This window comes from Sorex araneus, chromosome 4, assembly GCF_027595985.1.
Source record: "Sorex araneus isolate mSorAra2 chromosome 4, mSorAra2.pri, whole genome shotgun sequence".
Lineage (NCBI taxonomy): Eukaryota > Metazoa > Chordata > Mammalia > Eulipotyphla > Soricidae > Sorex > Sorex araneus.
The window spans coordinates 196,618,220-196,642,317 of NC_073305.1; the positions used below are offsets into that span (position 1 = coordinate 196,618,220).

The window sequence follows — 24,098 nt, forward strand, 5'->3', positions numbered from 1 at the left end:
TCAGCTACGTGCAAGGCAAATGCCCTACCGCTGTGCTATCGCTCCAGCCCAGGGGAGAGGAAGGAAAGAAAAAATGTGGTAGAAAAATGAAGATGGAAATAATAATAATCGCCCCTATTATCAAATGTTCACAGGATACCAAACGCTATCTGGCTCCCTCAGGCTCTCATTTGCAATGGAGCTATCTTCAGGGACCATCACTGAGATGCAGGCATGGGTGATAGCCCCAAGCTTTAAGGATAGAGACCAGATTTCCTCCCTTTTACCCCAGCCCTTTACCTTCAAAATAAAAAGCAGGAGGAATAGAAAAAAAAAAAAAAGAGCAAACAAGGACCCAGAGTGATAGTACAATGGGTAAGGTGTTTGCCTTGCACCTGGACAACCCGGGTTCTAAACCCGGCATGCCATTTGGTCCCCTGAGCCCTGCCAGGAGCCAGTTGTGGTCTCAAAGAAAAAAAAAAAAGAGCAAACAGGTAATGAACAATTACAACCAGTCAGTGCTATTCAAAAACAAAAACAAAAGAAAACTCCCGCTCCTTGGGACTGGAGTGACAGGAGGGCTATAGGGCCTTGCCTTGCGTGGGCCAATCTGGCTTTGATCCCGGGCACCCCATATGGTCAGCTGAGCCCACCAGGAGTGATCCCTGAATGCAGAACCAGGAGTAAACCCTGATCACCACCAGGTGTGACCCCAAAATCCAAAGTAATTAATTAAATAATACACTTCCCAAGAAATAGCTTCAATAGCCCCATGGGCAGGGACACCAACAGGCTAGATTTGATCTCTGGGACCAGAGGCGGGCGACCCTCCCCACCTGCCCAGCACTGAGCGCTGAGAGGCTTCTGAGGTTACCTGAGCCGCTGGGAATGGCCCCAAAATCTAATAAGTGCATCAGTCCAGGAAAGAGCCCCGAGGACGATTACACATGTTTTGCAGGCAGGAGGTCTCACTTTGATCCCTGAAATCAGCAGGGTTTGACCCAAAAACCAAAAATAAATCAATTCATCCAAAATAAGAGTGTCACTAGTTAACAAAAGTTATCTAGAGGGGGCCCAGAGCGATGTAGGACTTTTGCCTTGTGTACGGCTGACCCAGGTTCGATCCCCAGCATGGTATACAGTCCCCTGAGCACTGCCAGGAGTGATCCCTGACTGTGGCTGGGTATGGCCCTAAAATTAAAAAAAAAAAAAGTTATCTAAAAATGACCATTAAAGGTAATGTATAACTTTAATTTTAGATTCTCTCTCATCCTGGTAAGCAAATCCCTTTATGCCCTGGCTACACGAAGAGGCATGCACACACACAAACTTGCACACAGGTGCATATGCACACAGACACACACAAGGCACACAGCCACACACAGGCTCAGAGCTCATCGCTAGCTCCTCCTCCTCCAGTCTCATCTGCCTCGGCCTGACTTGGCCCTAAGCTCACCTTTGCCTAGCCTTCATTCCCTGCTTTCCCTCACCTCACTTTCCTCCCCTGTGCCCACCCCCCCTGACCTACACACCCACCCGTTTCTCCCTTTAAGTGAGTCGAGCCCAGCAGGTGCTCAGTAAATAGCTGCTTCTCGCGCTCCTTTTCCCGGGGTCTCTCCCCGCCACCCCACTTCACTTCGCCTTCCAGTTTTTCTCCCCATTCGTCTCCTTCCCTGGAGCCGCTCAGTCGCCCACGTCCCTTGCAACCCTGGTCCCCGCTTCCTCACAAGCCCCAAAGCTCATCGCATCCACCTCCGGGACCCCTTTTCCCGCCTTCTCCCCCCTACTCCCCGCCCCCCAAAGGTTCCAAAGCGCGAGGGCCGCGGGGTCTCCCTCTTCCCTCCTCCAGCCCACCCACCAGACAGCTCGTTACCATGACGACAGGGCTACTCAAAGCTGAAGTCAAGGACCTGGTTGCCATGGCTCCCGCTTCCCCGCCTCCAGCCCCGCCCGCGCGCCGTTCCGCCCCGGCGCCTGCGCGGTCCGGCCCTCGAGGCCCCGCCCCGAGGGCGGGTGAGGGGCGTGGTCTGGCGGGAGGGAGGGAAGGCCGCGGAGGGAGAAGAAAGGAGCGGGGCGGGCGCCTACGGTGGCCGGAGAGGGACGCGCCGGGCCGGAGGCTGCAGGATGGTAGGCAGGGTGGAGAGGGAGGGAGGGCGGGGAGCCGAGGGGCGTGGGCGGCACCTGCGGGGGTCCTCGGGGGCCGCCCCCCTGGCCGAGCCCGCCTGGCTTCCCCCGGCCACCCCCAGCCCCGCACTTACCCGGCGGGCGGGCGAGCGGCCCCCGGAAGAAGAGCAGCTGGAAGCGGCTCTGGGCGAAGGGGCGCGTTGGGGGCCGCCGGGCCCGGGTGGGCGGCGGTGGGACCGTCCCGAGCCGAGAGGCGCGCGCGGGTTGTCTGGCAGGGGCCCCGAACCCCGAGCCGGCTGCCGCGTGGGGGGCGTGTGGGAGGAGAGTTTCCGGGCCGGGGCGGGCCGAAGTGCAGAGCCAGGCGGGTTCAAGGGGCCGCTGCCCCGGGGAGCCGGGTGTCGGGGTCCCCAGTCCGAGCGCCGCGCTCCCCAAGAGCCCCCTTCCCAGCCTTTCCGGATCCTTGGTCTTCCGCCTTCCTGCTTCCCCGCCCCCATCGGAGACGCGTTGGGCCCGACCCCCCCTTCCCCGCAGCATCCCCTAATTCCGGCACCCCACACCCCCACTTTTCTTCAATTCCGATTTCTTGGCTTGCTCAACCAGTTTAGGGGTCCCGCCCTGATAAAGCCAGGAGAAAGGAGAGCTGCAGGTGGAAGGGGCCGCCCAGAGGAACCCGGTCGCAGGGGTGCCCACGCCCCTCCTGACTCAGCCTGCACTTTGTTCCCCAGACGTCCCTCAGGGGACGTGAGGGGAACGTGGTAATAACTCGTGGAAATACAGAGGTCGTTTGGTATCGGGGACAAGTGGGTGATTAGACAGAAAGTGTCCTCAAAGTTTGGAAAGAAGAATATCTGAGGCCAAGTACCTGGAGGGGAGAGGGACACTTGGGCACCCCACAACCATGTGCCAACGCAGTGGAGACCACAGCCCTGGGCTCAGAGGGTGGGGTCCCCTCTTCAGGACATTACCTGGTGTGAATGGAAGGAGCAGGAGAAAACACATCAGGACCTCAGCCGGGAGATCACCAGGAAAATGACACAAAGTGAGAGTCCTAGACATACTGAATGTTACCCTGGGGCTTACCCTGGAGCAGATCCAAGCTCCTTTCTTTCTTTTTTTTTTTTTTTTTTTGGCATTTTGGGTCACACCCAGCAGTGCACAGGGGTTACTCCTGGCACCTGGCTTTGTACTCAAGAATTACTCCTTAAAAAAAAAAATTTTTTTTAAAAAGGGGGGGCTGGAGGGCTGGAGCAATAGCACAACAGGGAGGGCACTTGCCTTGCACGCGGCTGACCCGGGTTCGATCCCCAGCATCCCATATGGTCCCCCGAGCACCGCCAGAAGTAATTCCTGAGCGCAGAACCAGGAGTAACCCCTGAGCATCGCCAGGTGTGACCCCCCCAAAAAAAAAATTACTTCTGGGGGCTGGAGCAATAGCACAGCGGGTAGGGCGTTTGCCTTGCACGTGGCCAACCCAGGTTTGATTCCCAGCATCCCATATGGTCCCCTGAGCACCGCCAGGAGTAATTCCTGAGTGCAGAGCCAGGAGTTACCCCTGTGCATTGCCAGGTGTGACCCCCCAAAAAAAATAATTACTCCTGGGGGCTGGAGCAATAGCACAGTGGGTAGGGCGTTTGCCTTGCACGTGGCCAACCCAGGTTCGATTCCCAGCATACCATATGGTCCCCTGAGCACCGCCAGGAGTAACTCCTGAACGCATGAGCCAGGAGTAACCCCTGTGCATAGCCAGGTGTGACCCAAAAAGAAAGAAAAAGAAAAAGAATTACTCCTGGCTCATGGGTCCATGTGGGATGCTGGGAATTGAACCCGGGTTGGGCGCATGCAAGGCAAACGCCCTACCCACTGCGCTACCGCTCCAGCCCCCCCAGCTCTTTTCATCCCTCCTAACTAGCTGAGAAACAACAGTTCCCCACAGGGCCAGAGAGCTAGTGTAGCAGGTAGGACTTTCCTGCAGGAGACCCAAGTTTGATCCCTGAAACCACATATGGTCCCATGAGCCCTGCCAGGAAGGATCCCTGATTCGTGAGTAAGGCCTGAGCACAGTCAGATGGGGTCCACAGACAAAAAAAGAACACAGAGTTCAGGCCAGAGCAATAGTACAGCATGTAGGGCATTTATTTTGCATGCGGCCGACCTGGGGCTCAATCCCTAGCATTTCATAGGGTCCCCCAAGCCTGCTAGGAATGATCCCTGAGCACAGATTCAGGAGGTAAATCCTGAGTATTGCTGGGTGTGATCCCCAAAAAATGGGAAAAAAAATATTAAAAGCTCTCCACTGGTCACCCCCAATGTAATCAGAGCTGGTATGAATCTGAGCTCCCATGTCTCTGGGAGAAAGAGGCACTGAGACCTGAATCACAGCTCCCACCCTTGCCTTTCCTCCAGATGCGATTTATGCTGCTGTTCAGCCGCCAGGGGAAACTGAGGCTGCAGAAATGGTACCTGGCCACGTCGGACAAGGAGCGCAAGAAGATGGTTCGAGAGCTGATGCAGGTGGTTCTGGCTCGCAAACCCAAGATGTGCAGCTTCCTGGAGTGGAGGGACCTCAAAGTGGTCTATAAGAGGTGAGGCCCCACCCTGGGCCGTGCAGAGGCTGAGACAGGGAGCTGGCAGTCGCCCTGGTTACTGAGCAAGAAACCGCCCCTTAGGCCAGGGAACGTTGGGAAGGACCCCCATGAGGCAGTCAACTCCTCTACTTTCCAAGCTCCACGAGAAGTGTGTGTGTTGGGGAGGGATCCTGGGAGAGGGGCCTGGAGCCATAGTACAACGGGTAAGGTGTTGGCCTTGCACAAGGCTGACCTGATCCTCAGCATCCCATAGGGTCCTCCAAGCACCACCAGGAATAATTCCTTAAAACAGAGCCAGGAGCAGGCCCTGGGTTTCACCGGGTATGACTCAAAAAAAAAAAAAAAAGAAGTATTTTGCGGGGGGTCTCTGGAACAATGCTCAAGGATACCAAGGACTACGCTCAGCAGTTCTCAGCCCTGGTGGGAGGCGCAGTGTGGACCTGAGAATGTGGCACTCAGGGCCCACCAAGTCCTCCCCAGCAGTGCTCGGGGGTACTCAGGGCCAAACCCAGCAATATTTGGGGAGCCACGTGGTGCAGAAGAGAAGGGCAGATGCTCTAACCTTGGCCACTTGGAGAAATGATGGTTCATTCAGGAGTCACGCCTTGCTTTGTTGCTGCTGCTGTTCTGGGTTTGGAGTTTTGGGCGTGCCCAAGGCTTGCTCCTGGCTGTGCTCGGGGGACCATATGTGATGCTGGGGATGAGCTGGCAGCCACACAGCCTGAACCCACACACTTACTCACACATCCCTCTACTTCCAACATCCATAAATTGTGAAAACATACATTCTCTCTCTGTCCTGTCTGTGTAGTTCCTTCAACAACAAAGATCATGTGGGGGGGCTGGAGCAATGGCACAGCGGGGAGGGCGTTTGCCTTGCATGCAGCCGACCCGAGTTAGATTCCCAGCATCCCATATGGTCCCCTGAGCACCGCCAGGGGTAATTCTTGAGTGCAGAGCCAGGAGTGACCCCTGTGCATTGCCGGGTGTGACCCAAAAAGCAAAAAAAAAAAAAAAAGTTTAAAAAAAAAAAACAGAGATCATGAAAACAAACACACACACACACACACACACACACACACACACACACACACACACACACACACACACACACACACACACACACACACACACACACACACACACACACACACACACCCTCCGATTCCTTCTCAGCCGGAGAATTTGTTGGCTCAGGTTTTTGCTGAGTCAAACTGAACAGGTCAAAGGGCAAGAAAATGGAGAAACTCCGCAGGTGTGCGAGCACCCTTGCTCAAGCTGCACAGTCTCCTCCGCTGCCCTCTGCAGTGCAGGCCCCGGGGGGCCACTTTGTCCTTATCCAGCTGGGGCTCATCCCTTCAACTGGGCATGGGGAGAAATGGGAGGCCTGAGGCCAAGCTCCAGAAGCTTCCCCTGGTCTACCCTCAGGTATGCCAGCCTCTACTTCTGCTGCGCCATCGAGGGCCAAGACAACGAGCTCATCACACTGGAGCTGATCCACCGATACGTGGAACTCCTGGACAAATACTTTGGCAGCGTGAGTGCCCCTGCCGCTCCGCTCTATCCCCAGCAGTTCCGCCTCGGCCAAGTCTTGGGGCCCTTCCAGGACCTACTCTGGGAGACTGGGTGCCAGGGATGTTGAAACAGCGAGAGCTGTAGCTAATCTCCCTCTTTAAGCCTTAAGCCCATTAGCTGTGCCCCTTAATCAGCCCAGGGGCACAGCGTGCAGACCAGAATCCGCCCTTGTCCCCTCGTGAAGCCAGCAGCAAAGCTCAATGCGGACTCCTCCAGAGAGACGCCCTGCTCAGATGTTATCTGGGGAGCCTGACCTTGGTGTGGCATTGGAACCTTCTGGAGAGTTTTGTCCTTTACAGCAGGGCTGAGGTTCTCAGAGATTCTTGAACAGCCTGACCTGGGGGGAGAGGCTGGGCGCTGGCAGTCAGCCTGAGCTGAGTTAACTCATCTCAGCAATAAGTGGTTCTGTGTACCCTCTTCTGCAGAGGGCTTTCAAGCACTCCTGTCTGCCCCTGCGGCCAGCCAGAGGGGGTTGGCATCTCAGCTTCCAGATGACAGAGTGGAGAGCAGGAGCAGTTTGCTGGGCGGGTGGCTGGTTGGTTAGTGGCAGTGCCCTGCCTGGTTCCAGGGTCTTCCTTTTCTCCCACAGTGCCTGGAGGTGAGGGGCAGGCCGCAGGGGTGATGGGGTCACAGGTGGGCGGGGGAGCCCAGGACAGAGAGCAGGTCATGTTCACAGAGAACAGAAGTGCTGGGTGTTGAAGAGGGCAGGGGGCACCTGGGGCAGGGGGCCCGGAAGGCTGGTCACGCAGAGCCTGGGGAGAAAGGGGGGGTGGGGGATGGGGGAGTGCATCCCTGCACTCAGCGCTGCCGGCTCCCTGCCCACCCAGGTGTGCGAGCTGGACATCATTTTTAACTTCGAGAAGGCCTACTTCATCCTGGATGAGTTTCTGATGGGGGGCGACGTGCAGGACACCTCTAAGAAGAGCGTGCTGAAGGCCATTGAGCAGGCCGACCTTCTGCAGGAGGTACGGGGACTACGGCGAGGAGCGCCCCGAAGGAAGGGCCCCACCGCCCCCAGGCCCCACAGTACCTGTCCCCAGGCAGCCCCCTGGCCCCCACATCCCACGGCTTGTGAAGCTGCACGTGGTAGGTCACACGTTGCTCAGCTGGTGCCTCACCACACATGCCCGTACTCCAAACACATACTGTTCCTTGGGCTCCAAAGCCAGGGGCGGGGGCAGGGGGTGTGGGGGGGCCTGGCTGTGAGCTCTCCCAGCACTCCCCCTCTCTGCTGTGCCGCTGAGACTTGGTGCAAGGAGATGAGTCACCGGAATCCGCGGTGACAGTGATGAGCACGCTGGCCGGAGCTGGCTCTGAGGAGGGCGAGCGCGGGGGGCTCGCGTCTGCAGAGGGAGGAAAAGGCAGCATCGAGTCCACCAGCCTCCCCGGTGCGGCATACAGGCCAGGCCGGCCCCTGCCACACTCACTCCCCTCCTGCCAGGCACCCGCACAGACCCCCGCTGTGTCATCTCTGCAGCCTCTCCCCTCCCCTGCTCCCACGCCTGCTGTGCGTTTCTCTGGGCAGTCACTACTGCTGCCCACTTAACTCGGGTCTCGTCCTGGCCTCTGCTGGCTCTGGGGGCACCCGCTGGGGAGGTCCCAGCTGTTGCAGCCTGGGGCTCATGGTGGCCTCTCCTCCCGCCTCACCCCCTCCCCTCTGTCTCTCACAGGAGGATGAATCCCCCCGCAGTGTGTTGGAGGAGATGGGTCTGGCCTAGCCCCCTGGCTCCGTGTGGAGTCAGGGAGGCCCCCAGCAGGAGTGGCCCCGTCCTGGAAGGGACCCTTTCCAGCACCCCGTCTTCCTCTGGAGTGAGCTGGGGACTCGCACCCTCGAAGTTGATTCCCTCCCGCCACCCTGTCATGTCCTCCTGCCCACCTGTCTGTGTCCAAGCTCAGGGGGAGGGAGATGAGACCAAGATGGGGGTGCCTTTGAGGAACTAGTTCCCCCCGCCCCACCCCGTCTGTAAATATATAAATATGTCAGGTTCAAGGGGGTGGGTTTTCTGGGCCCTGCTTGCTGCCCCCCCACCCCTCCCACAGCCTGCCCTGGAGGGGCCCCCATGGAGCTGGGGAGGCCTTCCCCCCAACCCCGAAGTACCCTCCCAAAGGGCCAGGGCTGGACCGAATTAGTTTTTGTCTAACCTCTCCACTTGGAGGGGAGGGAGGGCTGGAGCCAAGTGGACATGGGGGGGCTGGTCCCTGCCCCTTCACTCCCCGTAGGGCGAGGTGGGCACCTGGGGGGCAGGGTGGGAAGTGTCTACCCTGGTGTCTTTCCCTGTGAAATAAAAGGAAAAGCATTTCTGGACTCGGCCAGCCCTGGGCTGCTGCACTGGACTCATTCTTCTCGGAAAGGGGGTAGCCAGGCGGGGGAAGACCACGTGGAGGATACTGGGTTCTTTCGTTCCAGGGTGGTTGAGAGTATGCCCTTCGTCCCTGATGTCTCTGTCACTTACCACATTGGTGACCTGAGGGCCCCAGCCCCAGGTGGTTCCATGAGCAGAACCTCCTAGAGGACAGGTGTGGCCGGCCGGAGAGGCAGGTTTCTTACTTGGAAGATTTCATCCATCCGATCCACTTTTACTATGCGAAGGGCATCAAGTGGACAGGAATAGCCCACCCCATAGGTGGTTGGGACATGGCTACAGCTAGAAGTTTCCAGCTGCTGGCCCCACCCCTTTATTTCATGTGAAATTAAGTCCCATCCAATTTTTTTTTTTTTTTTTGCTTTTTGGGTCACACCCAGCGATGCTCAGGGGTTACTCCTGGCTTTGTACTCAGGAATTGCTCCTGGCAGTGCTTGGGGGACCATATGGGATGCCGGGGATCGAACCCGGGTCGGCCGCGTGCAAGGCAAACGCCCTACCCGCTGTGCTATCACTCCGGCCCCAAGTCCCATCCGATTTAGGTGCTGCTGAGGAGCAGCTCGGGGTCACCCTGGATGGAAATTGCCCAGAGCCAAGGCACCTTTACTGCGGAGCCCCTGGAACCACCATTTCCTCCCTAACTCAAAGCTGGAGGGTAAATTGAGGGGAGATTTGGGGCCATAAGTGGTGCTACAGAGAATCAAACTGGGCCTGCCATGTGCAAGGCAAAAGATCAGTAGCTGAGGGCCTGACTACTCCCCCCCACCCCAGAAGGATTGAGAGAAAGTGGCCCTCTTACTTTATTGTTTCATTTTGGGGCCACACCTCCGTGGTGGCGGTGCTCAGGGCTTTCTCCTGCCTCTGTGCTGAGGGATCATGCCTGGCAGGGCTCGGGGCACCCTCTCCGGAACCCGGGTAGGGCGTCTGCAAGGTAAATGCCCCTTGACAATTTGCCTTTAGCCAGATGGAAGCAGAAGTGCTTCCCTCACCGACCCCTTGAGAAGACCTGCAAGGGGGCGGGTGAATAACCGAGAACAAAGTCCTAATAAAATAGTCACTTTTATTTCTTAGCAAAACTATTTCCTCCGTGAGGGGTATTTACAACAGAGATGGGAAAGAAGGGGGTAAATTCACTGCGATCGATGGGGAGGAGGGGGGCGGCGGCGCCCCGAGGGCCGGCGACAGACACGCGGCGCACAATCCACTGGAATGCCTTTCCCGGTTTCGGACCCGAGTGTCTCGAGGGGGCCAAGGTGGGGACGCAGCCCCGTTGGGAACGGGAGCTCGCACGCACCCGCCGCCCGTCAGCCCCCATCCCCGCGAGCGGTGGGAGCGGGGGCTGCGCACCCAGGAAGCGGTCTGAGCCATGGCCGCGCGGCCCGGGGCGGGGGCAGGGCCTGTGGCCGGGGCGGGGCCTTGTGGGCGGAGCCGGGGCGGGGCCGGGCGCATGCAAACACCGAGGGGGAGGAGCGACACGGAGGGGGGCGGTGGCGCGCGCGGCGGCGGCGGCAGCGGCGGCGGCGCGCGGAGGCGGGGCGGGTCACGGGCGGCGGAACAGCACGTGCTCGATGTAATTCTCCATCTCCTCCTGCTCCTGCAGCCGCTTCTCCTCCGCCACCGCCGCCTCCTGCGCGCGCCGCGCCTGGGCTTCCAGGCTGGGATAGTGGCGCGACGGCGCCAGGGCTTGGTGGTAGTGGCGGCGGCGCGAGGCGGCCGGGGGCTGCAGTGTCCGCGGCCGGATATAGTTGGGGAAAGGGTGGTAGGGCCCCGGGGGGAACACCTCGTCCTCCTCCCGATCCCAGGGCGGGAGCACCTCGTTCCATTCGGGCAGCTCGTCTCGAGCGGGGGCCGGGGCGGGGAGCGGGGGCTGCGGAGAGCGGATGTGGGTGGGGGCGGGGGCGGCACGGGGGGCCGGCACGGGCTCGGGAGGGGCGTTCTTCTTCCGCTTCCGCTTCTCCTCCACCTCCTCGATGATGCTGACCACGTCGTCCGCGGGCAGGTGGAGTTTGGTGGACAGCTCGATGAGGCTATCGATCGTCTGCGGGTCCATCTCCTCGTCGTCGTCCTCCTCCTCCCCGCCCTCCTCTGCCCCCTCTGCCTCCTTCCGCCGGTGGCCGGGCGTCTCCTCCTGGGAGCGCTTATCCTCGGCTCCGGCTTCAGCGTCCTCCTCCTCGGCGAACAGCAGCGAGTTCTGCCGCGCCCTCTCCGCCTCCTCCGCCTCCGCCTCCGCCTCCGCTGCCTCCTCGTCCTCTTCCCCCACCCGGTCCTCCCCGCCGCGTCTCTCCTGCTCCGCCTCCTCCTCCTCCTCCTCCCTCTCGCTCTCGCGCTGCTTCTCCTCCTCCTGCAGCCCGCGACCCCCCAGGCCGCGCTGCCGCGCCCCGCCCTGCAGCAGATACTGGAGCAGCAGGTCCGAGGCGAGGTCGGCCAGCCGCTCCTCCTGCGCCGCGGCTTGCCGGGTGGCCTCCGCCTGCCGCCGCCCGGCCTCCACCTGCGCCAGCCCCTGCTGTAGGAGGCGCTCCCCCGCCTCGGAGCCGCCCAGGAGGGAGCCCTCGGGCCGGCGCGCCTTGGGAAGGGGGATGCCCAGGCCCTGGTACGCCTTGGACAGGGGTCCCAGTGCCTCGCCTAGGTGTATCTTGGGGGAAGACACGCCTTCGCCAAACTGGTGGGCTTCGGGAAGGGGCCCGCTCTCGGGCATCCGCGCCTGGAATTGCGGGGGAGCTGGGGGCGGCAGGGGCGCGCGCTCCGGGACGCGCGCCTGGAACTCTCCCCAGGAGGCGCGCCACACGCGCTCCGGCCCGGGGCTCTCCAGGTTGACTCGGGTCAGCGTGTGCGTGCGCGTCTCCGTTTCCGCGGCCGCGGTCTCCTGCTGGCGCTTGGCGCTGCTCGGACTGAAGTCTCTCAGTTCTTGGAGCAGGGCAGCGAGCGTCTCCAGCTCCTCCGAGGGGTCGCCCGCCTCGGGACCATTCTCCGGAGTCGGGGGGCGAGGCGGAGCCGCGGGTTCTGGGGGCTCCGGCGCCGCCTGGAGGCTGTGGGTCTGGCTGCGCACGGTCTCGGTCAGGAGCGCTTCTGCCTCTGGGTCCTCGGGCCCCTGCTGGGAGCCGCTGGGCGCCGGGGGCGAGACGGGGCGGTCGAGCGCCTGCAGCAGCACCGCGGCCAGCGCCCGGGGATCCACGTCCTGGAAAAGCTCCCCCTCGTCCTGGGGCTCTGAATTTCGAGCGGCTCGGACCTCGGGGGCACTGACCGCCTTTGGTCCAGGCGCTGCATCGCCAGCTACTGGCTCTTTATGCTCAGAGCCTAGGGGAGGGTGCCCCGGGGGCGCTGCCCCCAGCCCCTGGATCAGTAGGAGGAAGCAGAAGAGGGCGGAAGGCGGCAGCCTGAACAGTTTCATGGCCAAAGGACTGTCGGAGACTGAAAAATAGAAGGGACCGAAGAAAAGGGATTTCCGTGAGAATCTCCTGTTCTCGGATTCTATCTTTCCCTTCCCCCACCTTTAATCAGGAAATCCGGGCTTCCCTTATCCCGCCGACCTTACCCAAAAGAGGGACGTTTAGGAGGAGCCAAGGAGGAAGGTGGTGCCGATCTCTGGAGTCGTGTAAATGGGGAAAACCCCGCAATCCTCGCCCTCCCTCCTCGCCCCCTTCCCTGTGCCATCTCACTGCCAGCGCCCACGTACTAAGCAGCAAGGATATGGGGGGGAACCTCTTCTCCCTCCCTACAGGACTCCCCGGATGGTGCGTGGGCGACTTCAGCAGCAAGAGAAAAGCGGCGACTCCCCGATTTTATCAAGGACCCTCACCGGGGGCGCCCCGCTATGTTTTCAACACCCCCATGGGGAGGGGGGAGAGAGCGCACCCTCCCTCACGCCCACGGCTGTCGGGGGTTTGAGAGACGGACCGCGGAGTATTTACCAGCTGGTCTCACGACGCGGGAAGTGGAGAGGAGGGTCGGGACGGGGTGGGGACAGGGGACGATCGGGACGCGTCCGCCTCGGCTCGGAGCGGTGGCTGGGGTACGGGCGACGGGCGAGATCTGGCGTCCGCTGGGGCTGGGCTCCGCTCCGTCGACGCGACTCCCGGTTGTTCGCTTGCTCCGGCTTCAGCACGCTGGACAGCGCCCGCGCCTCTGCCGCCTTATAAAGGGGAGCGCGCGGGGTCATGTGGTCTGGCCCCGCCCCATTGACGTCAATGTTCATTCATGGGGAAGCGGGCGGGCGCCTCGAGGCGGGAGGACGCCTCGTGATTGGAGGAAGCCGGCTTCTCCCGGCCCGCGCCTGCGCTCTCGAGGCCGCGGCTGGAGGGGTGTGCGCTAACCCGGCGCCGGGGAAATGAATGAATGAATGAATGAACGAATGAATGAAATGCCGAGACGGGCGGGGCAGGGGGCTACGAATGAATGAAGGAGGGACGAGGAGAAAAGGATGAATGAATGAATGGGAGAATGAATGGATGGTGGACGCAGAGGCGCCGCTGGGGGCAGGGTGGGTTACAGAGCAACTTGCAGCAGCGGAAGCCCGCGGCGCCGAGCGGAATAGGGTGGGGGCGCTCCCAGCGTCTGACTGGGCACCAGTGGGAGATCTATACTGGGGAGGGGGCAGATGAGGCTTCCGCACCGAGCAGGGGCCCGGGCTCGCAGCCCCGGCCGCACGGGGTACGGGGTTCACGCCCAAGGACGGCGTGAACCTGACCAGAGGAACGGATCTGCGCGCCTGCGGGCGCTGTCCGCGATCTGCGGTGCGGGGTGCCGGTCCCCGGCCGGGGCAGATGGGCGGATCTTGCGGTCTTGCTAATTCCGTCTGAAAGGGTCCGAGTCGGAAGAGAAAAGGGAAAGACTGAGGATGTGTGTGTCTCCGAGTCGTGTCTGTTCACGGTCTGTGCGTGTCTGGAGAAAAAGGTGTGTCCGTCCTTCTGTCCAGCTGACTCCGTAGCAAATCTTGGTGCCCCCCGCGGCGCCCCTTCTCAACCCACCCCTTCTCATCCTCCTCCGGCTTCTTTCCCCCCCTGCTGCTCCCCCCAAAGGACATTTGGAGGGCGAGAACAGACCAGGTGGGGAGGGGGTTGCGCAGGTGGGGTGGGTGACTCAGCCCCCACTCTCTCTACCTCTTAAAGGGATGGGCGGAATGTGATGGGGGATTAGAATGCAATGTCAGAGATTTCCCCTCTACCCCCAGACCCCCCAGTCTCTGTCTCCTTCCAGATAGGCTGGGGCTGGGGGCTTGGACAGCTTGAGGCTCGGGGGGGGGGGTGGGGGTCGATGACGCACAGATTGCGCAAAGAGAATCCATCAGCTCGCCGGGTCCAGTGAAGGGAGACCAGCCGTGGGCGGGGGGTTGGGGGGACAGGACGGAAATGGGGAGGGGGCAGGGAAGAGGGGGGGCAGCCAACACTGCAGGAATGAAAGGGAGGGAGGGAGGCCAGAGGGGGCTGCGGTGCAGGCAGGGAGCTGTGCGGGGGCGTGGGCAGGGAAAGGGAGGGGGAGTGACAATGACACACACCAGACACACAAGAACTGCAGACACGGGTGCCCATGGGCACATGCAGGGCATCAGTGCCCTAGGACTCTGCAGGCAGGGTCAGGGCGGGGACTTTGAGGGTCTGTCCTGAGCCCCCTCCCCACCTCTTCCTGGTACTGACCACCAACCGCCACCCCTCCCCCATCTCTCTCTCCCTCCCTCTCTCACTCCTCTCTCTCTCTCTCTCTCCCTCTCTCTCTCTCTCTCTCTCTCTCTCTCTCTCTCTCTCTCTCTCTCTCACACACACACACACACACACACACACACACTCACGTGCTTTCCCTCTAGAGCCAGCAGTGACTTCTCGGCTCCATCAGTGGCTCGACTTTCCCAGAAGAAAACCCATCAGCTCTGCGGGGAAAGAGGTGGGGAGGAGTAGAGAGAGGAAAGAGGGAAGGGATGGGGGCAGGAGGGAGAGACAGGAAGGAGCCTGGAACAGGTCGAAGAAACGGGCTAAAGGGGGGGGGGGGGGCGGCAACAGGAATCTGAGAACCAAGGTGCAGAGATACCAAAGAGAGAGGGGTAGGAAGGGCTAACAGCCCCCATCCCCCACCCCCACCACAATCTAGGACCTTCCCCTGGCCCCAGGGGCTCCCTGCACCCCCTTCCCCCTCTCCCTTCAGCTTTGCATCTGCCGCTCCCAAGAGCACTGGAGTGGGGCGGGGGTCAAGTCACCTTCCCTGAGAGGACAGAACCCAGATGACATCTGCAGGGGGAGGGGCAGCCCTTCAGGAGGAAAGGAAAGGGGAAGGCAGGTGGGGGGTTGGGGGGTGGGAGGGACTGCAGGGCTTAGAGACCAGGTATTAGACATGGAGGACAGGAGTCTAGGGGAGCTGTTGGTGTGCCTTGCTAGGGCGCACGCCGCCCTGTGTACGTGTGCATACTCGTGCCTGTGTGTGTATGCGAGCATGTGCATGCAGAGCTGATGAAACAGGCGGGAGGTGGGGGGACCAAAGGTGTGTTTCAGCAGCTGTGGATGGCGGGGGTTAGCATTAGAGTACCTGATTCTCTATCCACAGGTCCCAATATAAGTGTGGCTGGCTCTGCCCTGTTCCCCCGCCCCCCGCACACACACACACCATGGGCACCTGTGAGGGTGGGCACCACTGCAGGCTTCTGGTCTGGGCACCGGCTGCTGAGGAAAGGGTGTGCCTGGCTGGATGTATCAACATCTGTCCTGGGTCTACATGTGTGTGCCTTTTCCTGGGTCCTTCCATGCCCACCATGCTCATTAGAGGTCATGTGGGTGGCTGGACCCCGTGACTCCTGCCTGCCCCTCCCCCACCACCACCTGCCCCTCTAAATTCCTGCGCAGGAAAATCTCAGGATCCAGCCTAACTCCCCAGCACAGGTCCTTGCCCCTTGCTTTCTGACTGTTCACCCCAACTTCCCAACCCTTCCTTCCTCTGCTCATGCCTGGAAACCCAGGGGGCTTCTCAGAAAGCGCGTCCTGGGTGGGAGAGGGGCAGCAGGTAGATCCCAGCACTCAACGCAGGAGTGCCTGTGTGGCTGCGTGACTGTGAGTGTGTGAATGTGAGTGTATACATCTGACTGTGTGTGTGCATGTGTGACTGTGTACGTGTGACGGTGTGTGTGACTGTGTGAGCACATGTGAATCACCAGCCTGGATCTTCTTGGTGAATCTCCAATCTGGACCATGGCTGCCCCGGTCTGAGTTTCTCCCTGGGTCTCTTGCTACATCTCTGCATCCCAATTCCCTGCCTGTATCATTCACAGATACCCCAACTCATGGAGAGAGGCTATGCCCTCCTCCATCCCCCTCTGCCTCTAGGGGCTTCTGGAAAAGACACGGATGGGGTGGGGGTACAGGGAAGATAATGGAGGATCCAGAGCTGGGGGCCCGACGGAGCAGCCTGGTGATCTCCCTGAGTGGTATGAATCCTCTTTGTCTTTGTCCCTCACTCTCCCAGCCTCTCCAGAGGGTACCTGGGGAAGATGGGGTCCAGCCCACCAGCAATCCAGGCTGAAGACCTGGAAAGGGGGAGGGGGGCATGGGCACTAGGTACTTCCGCTGAAAAGGTTTGGGAGAGAAAAAGAGGGTCCGGGTTCCCCAGCTTAGCATCCCCTCATTCTTTCCCTTCCCCCAACTGGTGACTCACCTCTGCAGCCTTCCAATGCGTCAGCGATGGGGGGAGGGAGGCAGGAAGGGGGCACTCTAAGAGTGGGGCTGGGGTCCCCACTTTGAACTGAAAGAAGGTGCTGAGGGTCCCCCCTGAAAATGGCCCTAGAGTTGGAGCGCCTCAATGCCTTCTTCCCTGCCCCCAGTTTTGTGGGGTGGGGAGGCCTGCGAAAGAGGCTGGAAGAGGGCCGGGGGCACTGGTGAGTCTGAGGGTGATGAGCAAGAGGAAGGGGGTGCTCACTCTGCCTTTCAACCCCAGGATCTCAATCCCTCACGCCCCCACCCACTCCTGAGGGGGGAGGGAGACCCAGCAAGTCGGAGGAGGGCAAAGCCGCAGAGATGAGTCACCAAGAAATGGAGAGAGAGTAAGAGACAGAGATGAGGAGAGAGACAGAGAGACAGCCATGGGGGAGACAGAGGCAGACACATACCAAGAAGATGGTCCCCACAAATGGAGAGGAGAAAGAAATGGCTCAGAACCAGCCTCCTCCCAGTTGTCGGCCATCAGCCACAGTCTCACTCCTGACACACCCACTCACACATATGTCACACCTAACCCAGCAGGGTCTCCCCGACCCAGGCTGAAGAAGGATGGATGGAAGGGGGGGAGGGTGTGGGATTGACACAGCCGTGACTCCTTCTCCACCAGATGGTGGGAAGGGTTTTAACAAAAGCAAGAGGAAAATAAATAAATAATAACCCTCAAGGACTGTGACTTCCAGATCTAAAATGGGTTTCTGAGAACCAAGGGCTCCGCGGGTCCCCACGCAGACACACACGTTCTCCCGTTCCCCCCGTCCACGGAACCTGGTAACATACCAAGCCCAGTCCTTCTCAAAGAGCCACTCAAAGGACTGGGTCGTGGTGCACCCCAGGCACGCTGTCCAGGACCCATCCTACCCGGTGCCCACCCCCACCCCCGACTCGTCCACACATGTAGAGAAACGCAGACACACAAAGACGCACTCACACTCGAAACCACGACCGTGCGCTGCCTCGCACGCGTCCGCACCGTCCTGGCGCCCCCGCGTGGCCCTCTTCGGGATGGCAGTCCGCGCCGCTCCGGAGCTCAGTTCCCGGGGGGCGGCGCCCACCTCCTCTCGCCCGGGTGCGGTGCCCACCTCAAGGGGAAAGCGGGGCCGCTGGCCCCGGGGCCCGAGAGCTGGGGGTTAGATGCCTGGATCGTGGCGCTGAGGGACGCTGGCTGCCAAGGGGAACTTGGGAGAAGAGTCCAGAGAATTCTGGTAGCAGAACGACTCCCGGGTCCAAAGCAAAGCCAAGCCCGGGGCTGGAGAGGGCGCGGCGCGGGCGCCCGCCTCCGGGTCTGAGCAAGCGCTTCTGCTGCTGCTCGCCGGGGGCGGGGGTGGGGGGGGCCGCTGGGCCGGCAGCCCTCCCCGGCTCCCCTCCAGGAAGTCATTAGCCCCACTGCCACCGGGCTTGCGGATCTTCCCGAATACAGGCTGCCGGGAAGCAGGAGACGGCATCTTCTTCCTCCCCACTGAGAAGTGAAACACGCACAGAGGGTGGGCCAAGGGTCCGTTTTATTGCGTTACAGCTGTGGTTGGAGGGACCCGGGGAGCGAGGTGGCGGCGTGGTCAGGCGCTGGAGGCAGTCAAGCCCAAGGAGAGGGGCTAAGTCACAAAGTCGGAGCTGGGGGGAATGGGAGTGGAGGGCGCTGGCTGCCCTCTCTCCCCCACCCTCCTTTCTTCCCCCTCTCTCACTCCTCTCTCCCCCCTCTCCTCTCTACCTTCTTTCTATTCCCCCCTCTCTCCCTCTCCTCTCACTCACCTCTCTCTCTCCTCTCTCCCCTCTCTCTCCCTCCCTCTCTCTCTCTGCCCACCTTCTCCCACCTCTGGCGCCCTCCTCTGCTCACGACTTGAATTCCAGCCCCGTCGGAGCCTTTGAGTCCCCAGCCCAGCCAGAAGTTCCAGTTCCCAGTGTGAGGGAGAGAGGTCCAGAGGCTAGCTCCGGCCAGGGATGCCTGGATTCTCGGCTCTGCCAGACTCCCGGGTACAGCTGGTGACGCGGGAGTCACTCTGATCGCTGAGGCACTCTCCCCTCCCTCTGCAGTAGGACAACCCAGAGTAGGAGACCGTGTGATCTGAGGCAGCTGGGACTGGGGCCTTTCAAATAAAGGACTCAAAGTGCAAAACAGCAGAAAGCAACTGGACGACGGAGTGGTGTGCAGAAATAGCTGGAGACTGGGGGTTCCGGTCGCCTAGAAGACTCAGGGTTAGAATCCAGAGACAGTTCCGCTCTGGCTGGAGGGGCCTGCCCTCCTCTGGCCAGACTCTCTGGCTGGACGCCCACATCCCACTGCGGGCTGGGGGCTGGGGACTGAGCCTGCCAAACAGCAAACTCCCGTGCAGAGTGGGAGAAAACCGGCATGAGAGAGAGAGAGAGAAAGGCACAGAAGGGTACATGGTGAAAGCACTGTACACCCATGTACATCCCTACCTGTGTAGGGGTCTCTCCTTATGGCTTAAAGTGGTGGGGGTGGGGCGGGGCGGGAGAGACAGAACAAACCAAGAAACAGGCGGTCTGGGCTCAAGTGTCCTAACGGGGTCCAGAAAAGGAAGGAGATGACCGGGATCTAGAGGTACAGGAGGCTGAGTGCACGGTAAAGAGGGGGTCTGGGGGCTTGAGAAAAACAACCCGAGTCAAAACCTAGCTCTCACGGCAGAAAGCTGACGGTTCTATCGCGGAAGCCTTTTGCAGCCACGAGGGGTCAGACGAGAGAAGCTGGGCGTTTAGCCAGAGTTCAGCCTGGTCGCGGCTACAGACAGGGTCAACCTGTGGACACCCTCCAAGCAAGAAGCTCCCCCAAATCTGTCGCCCTGAGCTGTCAGGGCGCGACCCTTGAGGGCGCTATAGGCAAGTCGGCAGAGAGAAAGGGAAAGGGAAGAGGAGGCGAAACCTGCAGTGGGTGAGCAGAGTGGTGGGAGCCCAGAGCCCAGGCAGGGCGGGGCTTGCATGTTGGGGCGGGGCTTGCAATTCCCGGGCGGGGCCTGTTTATGGACGGAGGGGCGGGTGGGGCTCTTTGGAAAGGGTGGGTCTAAAGTGCTGTTCCTAGATGTCATTCTCTAGCAGGTACAGTTCAGTATAACCCTTGACCAGCTCCAGCCCCAAACCGACCTGGCCAGCTGTGACCACAACTGGGCGCCAGGAAAAGTCAGCCAGCTGTGATCACAATTGGGGTGCCAGGAAGAGCTGGCACATGACACTGAGGCCAGTGAGGTGTAGGGCCTGGCGCTGCAGATGCTAGAGGAGCCGTCCCTGACGAAGGTATCGGTGGTTGGGGCATCGCCATGTGCAGGATGGAGAAGAGACGCATGCACAGCGTGAAGGCGCACAGGTGGGCGCAGCTATCCACTCGCCACTCTAGGCTCTTGGCGACCAGCAGTCGCAGGTTACTCTTGCTTGGCCATTAGGGCTGCCATTCCTGGATGAAGGTCCCACCTGGAAACACGTCTTGTTTGCACAGAGGGCGACAGCAGGAGTCCCCGCCTGCCTTTGCTGGGCAGAGTTGAGTAGGTGCCCAAGGCCCGCAGCATGGTCACGTTGATTTGGACTAAAAGGATGCCCTGGATGGGGGGCGCACTAGTGAGCACAGGGGTGGCAGCGGAAAAGCTGGCAAGGGGAGTCTGCGACTCTAGACAGCCACTCTCATCTTTGCAACCTTGGTTCCCACCTGGTTCCTCAGAAGAACCGACTTGAGGAGGGTGTGTAGAGTGGGGTGTTGGGGAGTCAGGGGCCAGGCCTCAGGTCCCTGGATCCCCGGAAAGGTGATCTGTATGGAGCAATGTCCCGAGAGTGAAAAAAGGTAAAAGGGAGAGGAGGCGAAACCCGCACTGGGTGAGCAGAGTGGTGGGAGCCCAGAGCCCAGGCAGGGCGGGGCTTGCATGTTTGGGGTCGGTGCTTACATATTTCCGGGGTGAACTTTCTGTTTGAGGGGTTGTCTATTTCTGGGCGGAGCTTGTCTCTTTTGGGGCGGGGTCTGTCTATTTCGGGGGTGGGGCGGGGAGGGGCTCTTTGGAAAGGGTGGGTCTAAAGTGCTGTTCCTAGATGTCCTAGGAGAAGGCAAGCGGAGAATGGCGCACCTGGATGGGGGGGGGGGGGCGGCAGGAGAAAAGGGACAGACTCCAGAATGCGACTGAGTTCCTGTGGGCAGCTGAAGGAGGAAGGTAGGGCCGTGGGAGGCCTGGAGATGTCTGGGTTCTTGGGGACTCTGCTGGAAGTCAGAAGCTTTTGGCCTCTGGGCTTAAGGGTTTAGAACTAAGCTGGGAGTCCAGAGCAGAGCTCAGGTCGCCCAGTCGGTAGAAGTGGCAGAAAATATTAAATGTAATCAAATATTGTGAACTACCTTATTTAAAAAAAAAAAAGTGGTGGGACCGAAGCGATAGCACAGCGGGTAGGGCGTTTGCCTTGCACGCGGCCGACCCAGGTTCGATCCCCGGCATCCCATATGGTCCCCCGAGCACCGCCAGGAGTAATTCTTGAGTGCAAAGCCAGGAGTAACCCCTGAGCATCGCCGGGTGTGACCCAAAAAGCAAAAAAAAAAAGTGGTGGAGAAGGAGCCAGTGATTGTTCAGGCCGTGGGGTGGTAGGAGATCCCGAGCAATCCCCCAGGGACAGGTCCGGTCCTGAGAGCTCCCTCGTCCTTCTCACCTGCTTGGTGATCAGGCTGTATTTCTTGAGCTCCCTGGGGCCCATGGAGTCGTCCCTGGTGAGCCAGACCACCTTGACCCCAAGGTGTTGTCCCTGGATCAGCTGAGCAGACGCGCTGCAGCAGCCGGGTCTCACCCTTGCCTCGCTCCCAGTGCGCCAAGCCCCTCTATCCCTGTTGATCAGTGCACCGACTCCGGAGCAATCTGAAGACTGAGGCCATTGGGAGGTGCCGTCCCCGCCTCAGACTCGGGGCTCTCAGGGCTCGTCTTCTTCCTCTTCTTCCTGAGCACTCCTCAGCACTTGGGTCATCCCAGATTCCAGAGGCCGCAGAACGGTTGATCATCCGCGGGAGTCTTTTCCACCTCCGCGGATGCTCCAGCTCCAGCAGGCGGTTTAGGTCCCTGGGCACGCCACGCCCACTTCCCTTGGCCACACCCCCTGGAACTGGCCACGCCCCCGCTGCCTCTTCCCTGGTTTCCCTTGGAGAGCTGCTCTCCGCGCTCCAGGTCCTCTAGGTGGGTGAGTTCAGTTTATGAGGGAGAGGAAGGTTCGCCTCCTCTCATTCTTGGGCTCTGCGTCCCCAAACGTGGCCTGACCCTTTTTTCGCCCGACTCTCACCACTCTGCCGTTGCACTTGAGGAGCACCACAGTGCGCCCGGGGTCCCGGAGCCAGCTGCCGTGGCGGTTGGGAAGGTAGTCCAGACCACTGGAGACGGCCCGGGAGACGCCAGCACCACGCCAAAATCGCATTCTGCATTGGCCACCACGAAGTCCAAAGGCTTGGCCTCTGTCCCAGGCCCTGATGCGGACGGAGACTCAGTCTCAGGGTCTGACTCACCCCGGAGGCCCAAGTCGTCTTAGCCTGGAGCCCCAATCTGGCATCTGCCTGCAGCTCCTCCAGGGGCATAGGGACCTCTTGGCAGCGAGCTTCCTGCTTCGTTCCTCTGCAAAAAAGAGAGAACCCAGCACGCAGATCAGAGTCGCTGCTTCCGGAACTGGCCCCAGTACAAAAACCCCTTCTTGTCTGCTTCGCACCAGTCCCTGTGAGGGAGGCCTCCGGCCAAGGCACCCCAGCTTTCAGTGCTCCCTCCCTTGCTCCCCTTTGCCAGAAGCTCAAACTCAGAAACTCTAGAACCCACTGAGCTCCCCAGACTAGGCACAACCCTGCGCCCCCAGTTCCCCCAGGACTCTGCAGACAAGGTCTTGGGCTGCACCCCAAAATGAAGGGACATCTCTTAAGGATCCTAATGACTCTCACCATCTCCTGAAAAACAATATAATACTCAGAGCCGGAGTGTAGTACAGCAGGGAGGGCGTTTGCCTTGCATGCGGCTGACCTGGGTTTGATCCTCGGCATTCCAGATGATCTCCCAAGCACTGCTGGGAGTAATTCCTGAGTGCGGAGTCTGGAGTAACCCCTGAGCATCGCCGCGTGTGACCTAAAAAGCAAAAAAAAAAAAACCCTCCCTTTATCTCCACATCCCAAGAGAAGTTTAGGGATGAAGCTGAAGTTTTAGTTTTCTCCCCAACCTTCACTCATTGTCCACTGCAAGCCCAGTGCAAAGAGGGGGCTACGTGGACCCCAGGAAAACACAAGCTCTTCCTGCTAGGCTAGTCCAAGCTGCTTTTCCCCTCCTGCCTCCTCCCCCTGCCTCTTCCTTGGGGAACCTCAGCCCTACTGAAAGTAGGTGATCATCTTGTATCTTTTTTTTTTCAGGGTGGGGTGCACGGTAGGCAGATTTGGCAGTCCTCAGGGGTTATTTCCCTCTTGGTTCTCAGGGGTCACTCCTAACAGTGTTTGGGGACCAGGCCAGACTGGGGCTCCTGCACGCAAAGTCTGTGCCCAGCCCATCGGGCCACATCCCGACCATTCTGACGGGGGTCCTGTTGGGGCACTGGGCAGAGAGTGCAGGGGGCAGCCAACTGTAGTTCAGTCCCTGGCACCAGGTATGGTCGAGAGCCCCTCCCGAAGTGATTCCTGAAGAGGAGTTCTGTCGGGGCTCTGGCACCACGTAAAATCCCTTAGGACCAAGGGCTGGAGCATCAGCACAGCGGGGAGGGCGTTTGCCTTTCACGTGACAGATCTGGGTCCAATTCCCAGCATCCCATGTGGTCCCCCAAGCACAGCCAGGAGTAATTCCTGAATGCAGAGCCAGGAGTGACCCCTGTGCATCGCCGGGTGTAACTGAAAAAAAAAAAAAAGAAAAGAAAAAGAAATCCCTTACGAAGAGGGTCCCCCCTTCTCCCCTCCAGCTTCCTCTTCTGCTTCTTGTCTTTCTTCCTATGTTTCCTCATCTCTCCTGGAGGGCTTTCTTCTCACTCCTTAAAGTCCACCTTTGGGCTCAGTCAACTCAGTCTGGCTCCTCCCAGACCAGAGATGGGGTCAGAGAGATAACTCCCTCCCACCTCCTACCATCTCTTCGGATTGCTCTTCCCAGTCAGCCAAGTAGCACCCCGGCTTTTACTCAAGGATAACTCTCCCCTCACACACTGGTCTCATTAACCAATAAAGTGGGGACTCCACATACCAGCCAGTTGATGGAGACTAAGGTGAACTTGGTTCAACTTTTTTTTTGGGGGGGGTCACACCTGTGATGCACAGGGGTTACTCCTGGCTCTGCACTCAGTTAATCACCCCTGGCGGTGCTCAGGGGACCATATGGGATGCTGGGAATCGAACCCCGGTCGGCCGCGTGCAAGGCAAATGCCCTACCCGCTGTGCTATTGCTCCAGTCCTGGTTCAACTTTTGGATATGATTTTATTTGGGGTGCTTCTAAGCAATGCTGGGGGAGTCTAGGGGGCCACTGATAAGGAAGTTTTGATACACTGGGGCCCAGCAATGTGGCACTACTCAAGCCCCAAAGTTCAGGGGGCCACCAGGGCCACTCCTGGTGGTGCTGGGAAGGGTATACAGAGCCCGGGATCAACCTTGTCCAGGGCTGGGTCGGAGCAAGAGTACAATAGGCAGGGCCACTGCTGTGCACGCAGCCCACTCGGGTTTAATCCCCGGCACCCACCCCATGCAGTTCCTCGAGCACGGCCAGGAGTGATCCCTGAGTGCAGAGCCAGGAGTTAGACCTGAGTAAGACCAGCTGCTCCTTCCCACCCCCACCAGCCTGGCAAATGAACAAAACGAACTTGTCCCAGGGAGGGA

At 60.0% G+C, this 24,098-nt stretch overlaps 3 protein-coding genes across 4 annotated transcripts; 1 reads left to right on the forward strand and 2 right to left on the reverse strand.

Annotated features, from left to right (window-relative positions):
- The first annotated feature begins 1,989 nt into the window (after positions 1-1,989).
- On the forward strand, positions 1,990-8,568 carry AP1S1 (adaptor related protein complex 1 subunit sigma 1). The gene is made up of 5 exons (XM_004620863.2): positions 1,990-2,106; positions 4,507-4,685; positions 6,117-6,225; positions 7,091-7,228; positions 7,934-8,568. Exons 1-5 carry the CDS (start codon positions 2,104-2,106, stop codon positions 7,979-7,981), a joined length of 477 nt encoding a protein of 158 aa, XP_004620920.1. The 5' UTR covers positions 1,990-2,103; the 3' UTR covers positions 7,982-8,568.
- Positions 8,569-9,666: 1,098 nt separating this feature from the next.
- Positions 9,667-17,381, reverse strand: VGF (VGF nerve growth factor inducible). 2 transcript variants are annotated; one of them, XM_004620862.2, is made up of 3 exons: positions 17,246-17,381; positions 12,535-12,755; positions 9,667-12,034 (listed from the first exon to the last, which is right to left on the reverse strand). In XM_004620862.2, exon 3 carries the CDS (start codon positions 12,012-12,014, stop codon positions 10,167-10,169), a length of 1,848 nt encoding a protein of 615 aa, XP_004620919.1. In that variant the 5' UTR covers positions 12,015-12,034; positions 12,535-12,755; positions 17,246-17,381; the 3' UTR covers positions 9,667-10,166. The 2 variants fall into 2 exon arrangements, with proteins under 2 accessions (XP_004620919.1, XP_054991043.1); XM_055135068.1 differs by lacking the exons at positions 12,535-12,755; positions 17,246-17,381 and adding an exon at positions 12,159-12,294.
- A 438-nt stretch (positions 17,382-17,819) lies between these two features.
- Positions 17,820-23,359, reverse strand: NAT16 (N-acetyltransferase 16 (putative)). The gene is given in 9 exon segments (XM_055136785.1): positions 17,820-19,585; positions 19,587-19,750; positions 19,752-19,859; positions 20,944-21,049; positions 21,051-21,101; positions 21,103-21,115; positions 21,474-21,659; positions 21,662-21,742; positions 23,350-23,359. Coding segments are annotated over 9 exon segments (960 nt in total). The 3' UTR covers positions 17,820-19,344.
- Between the last annotated feature and the right edge of the window lie 739 nt (positions 23,360-24,098).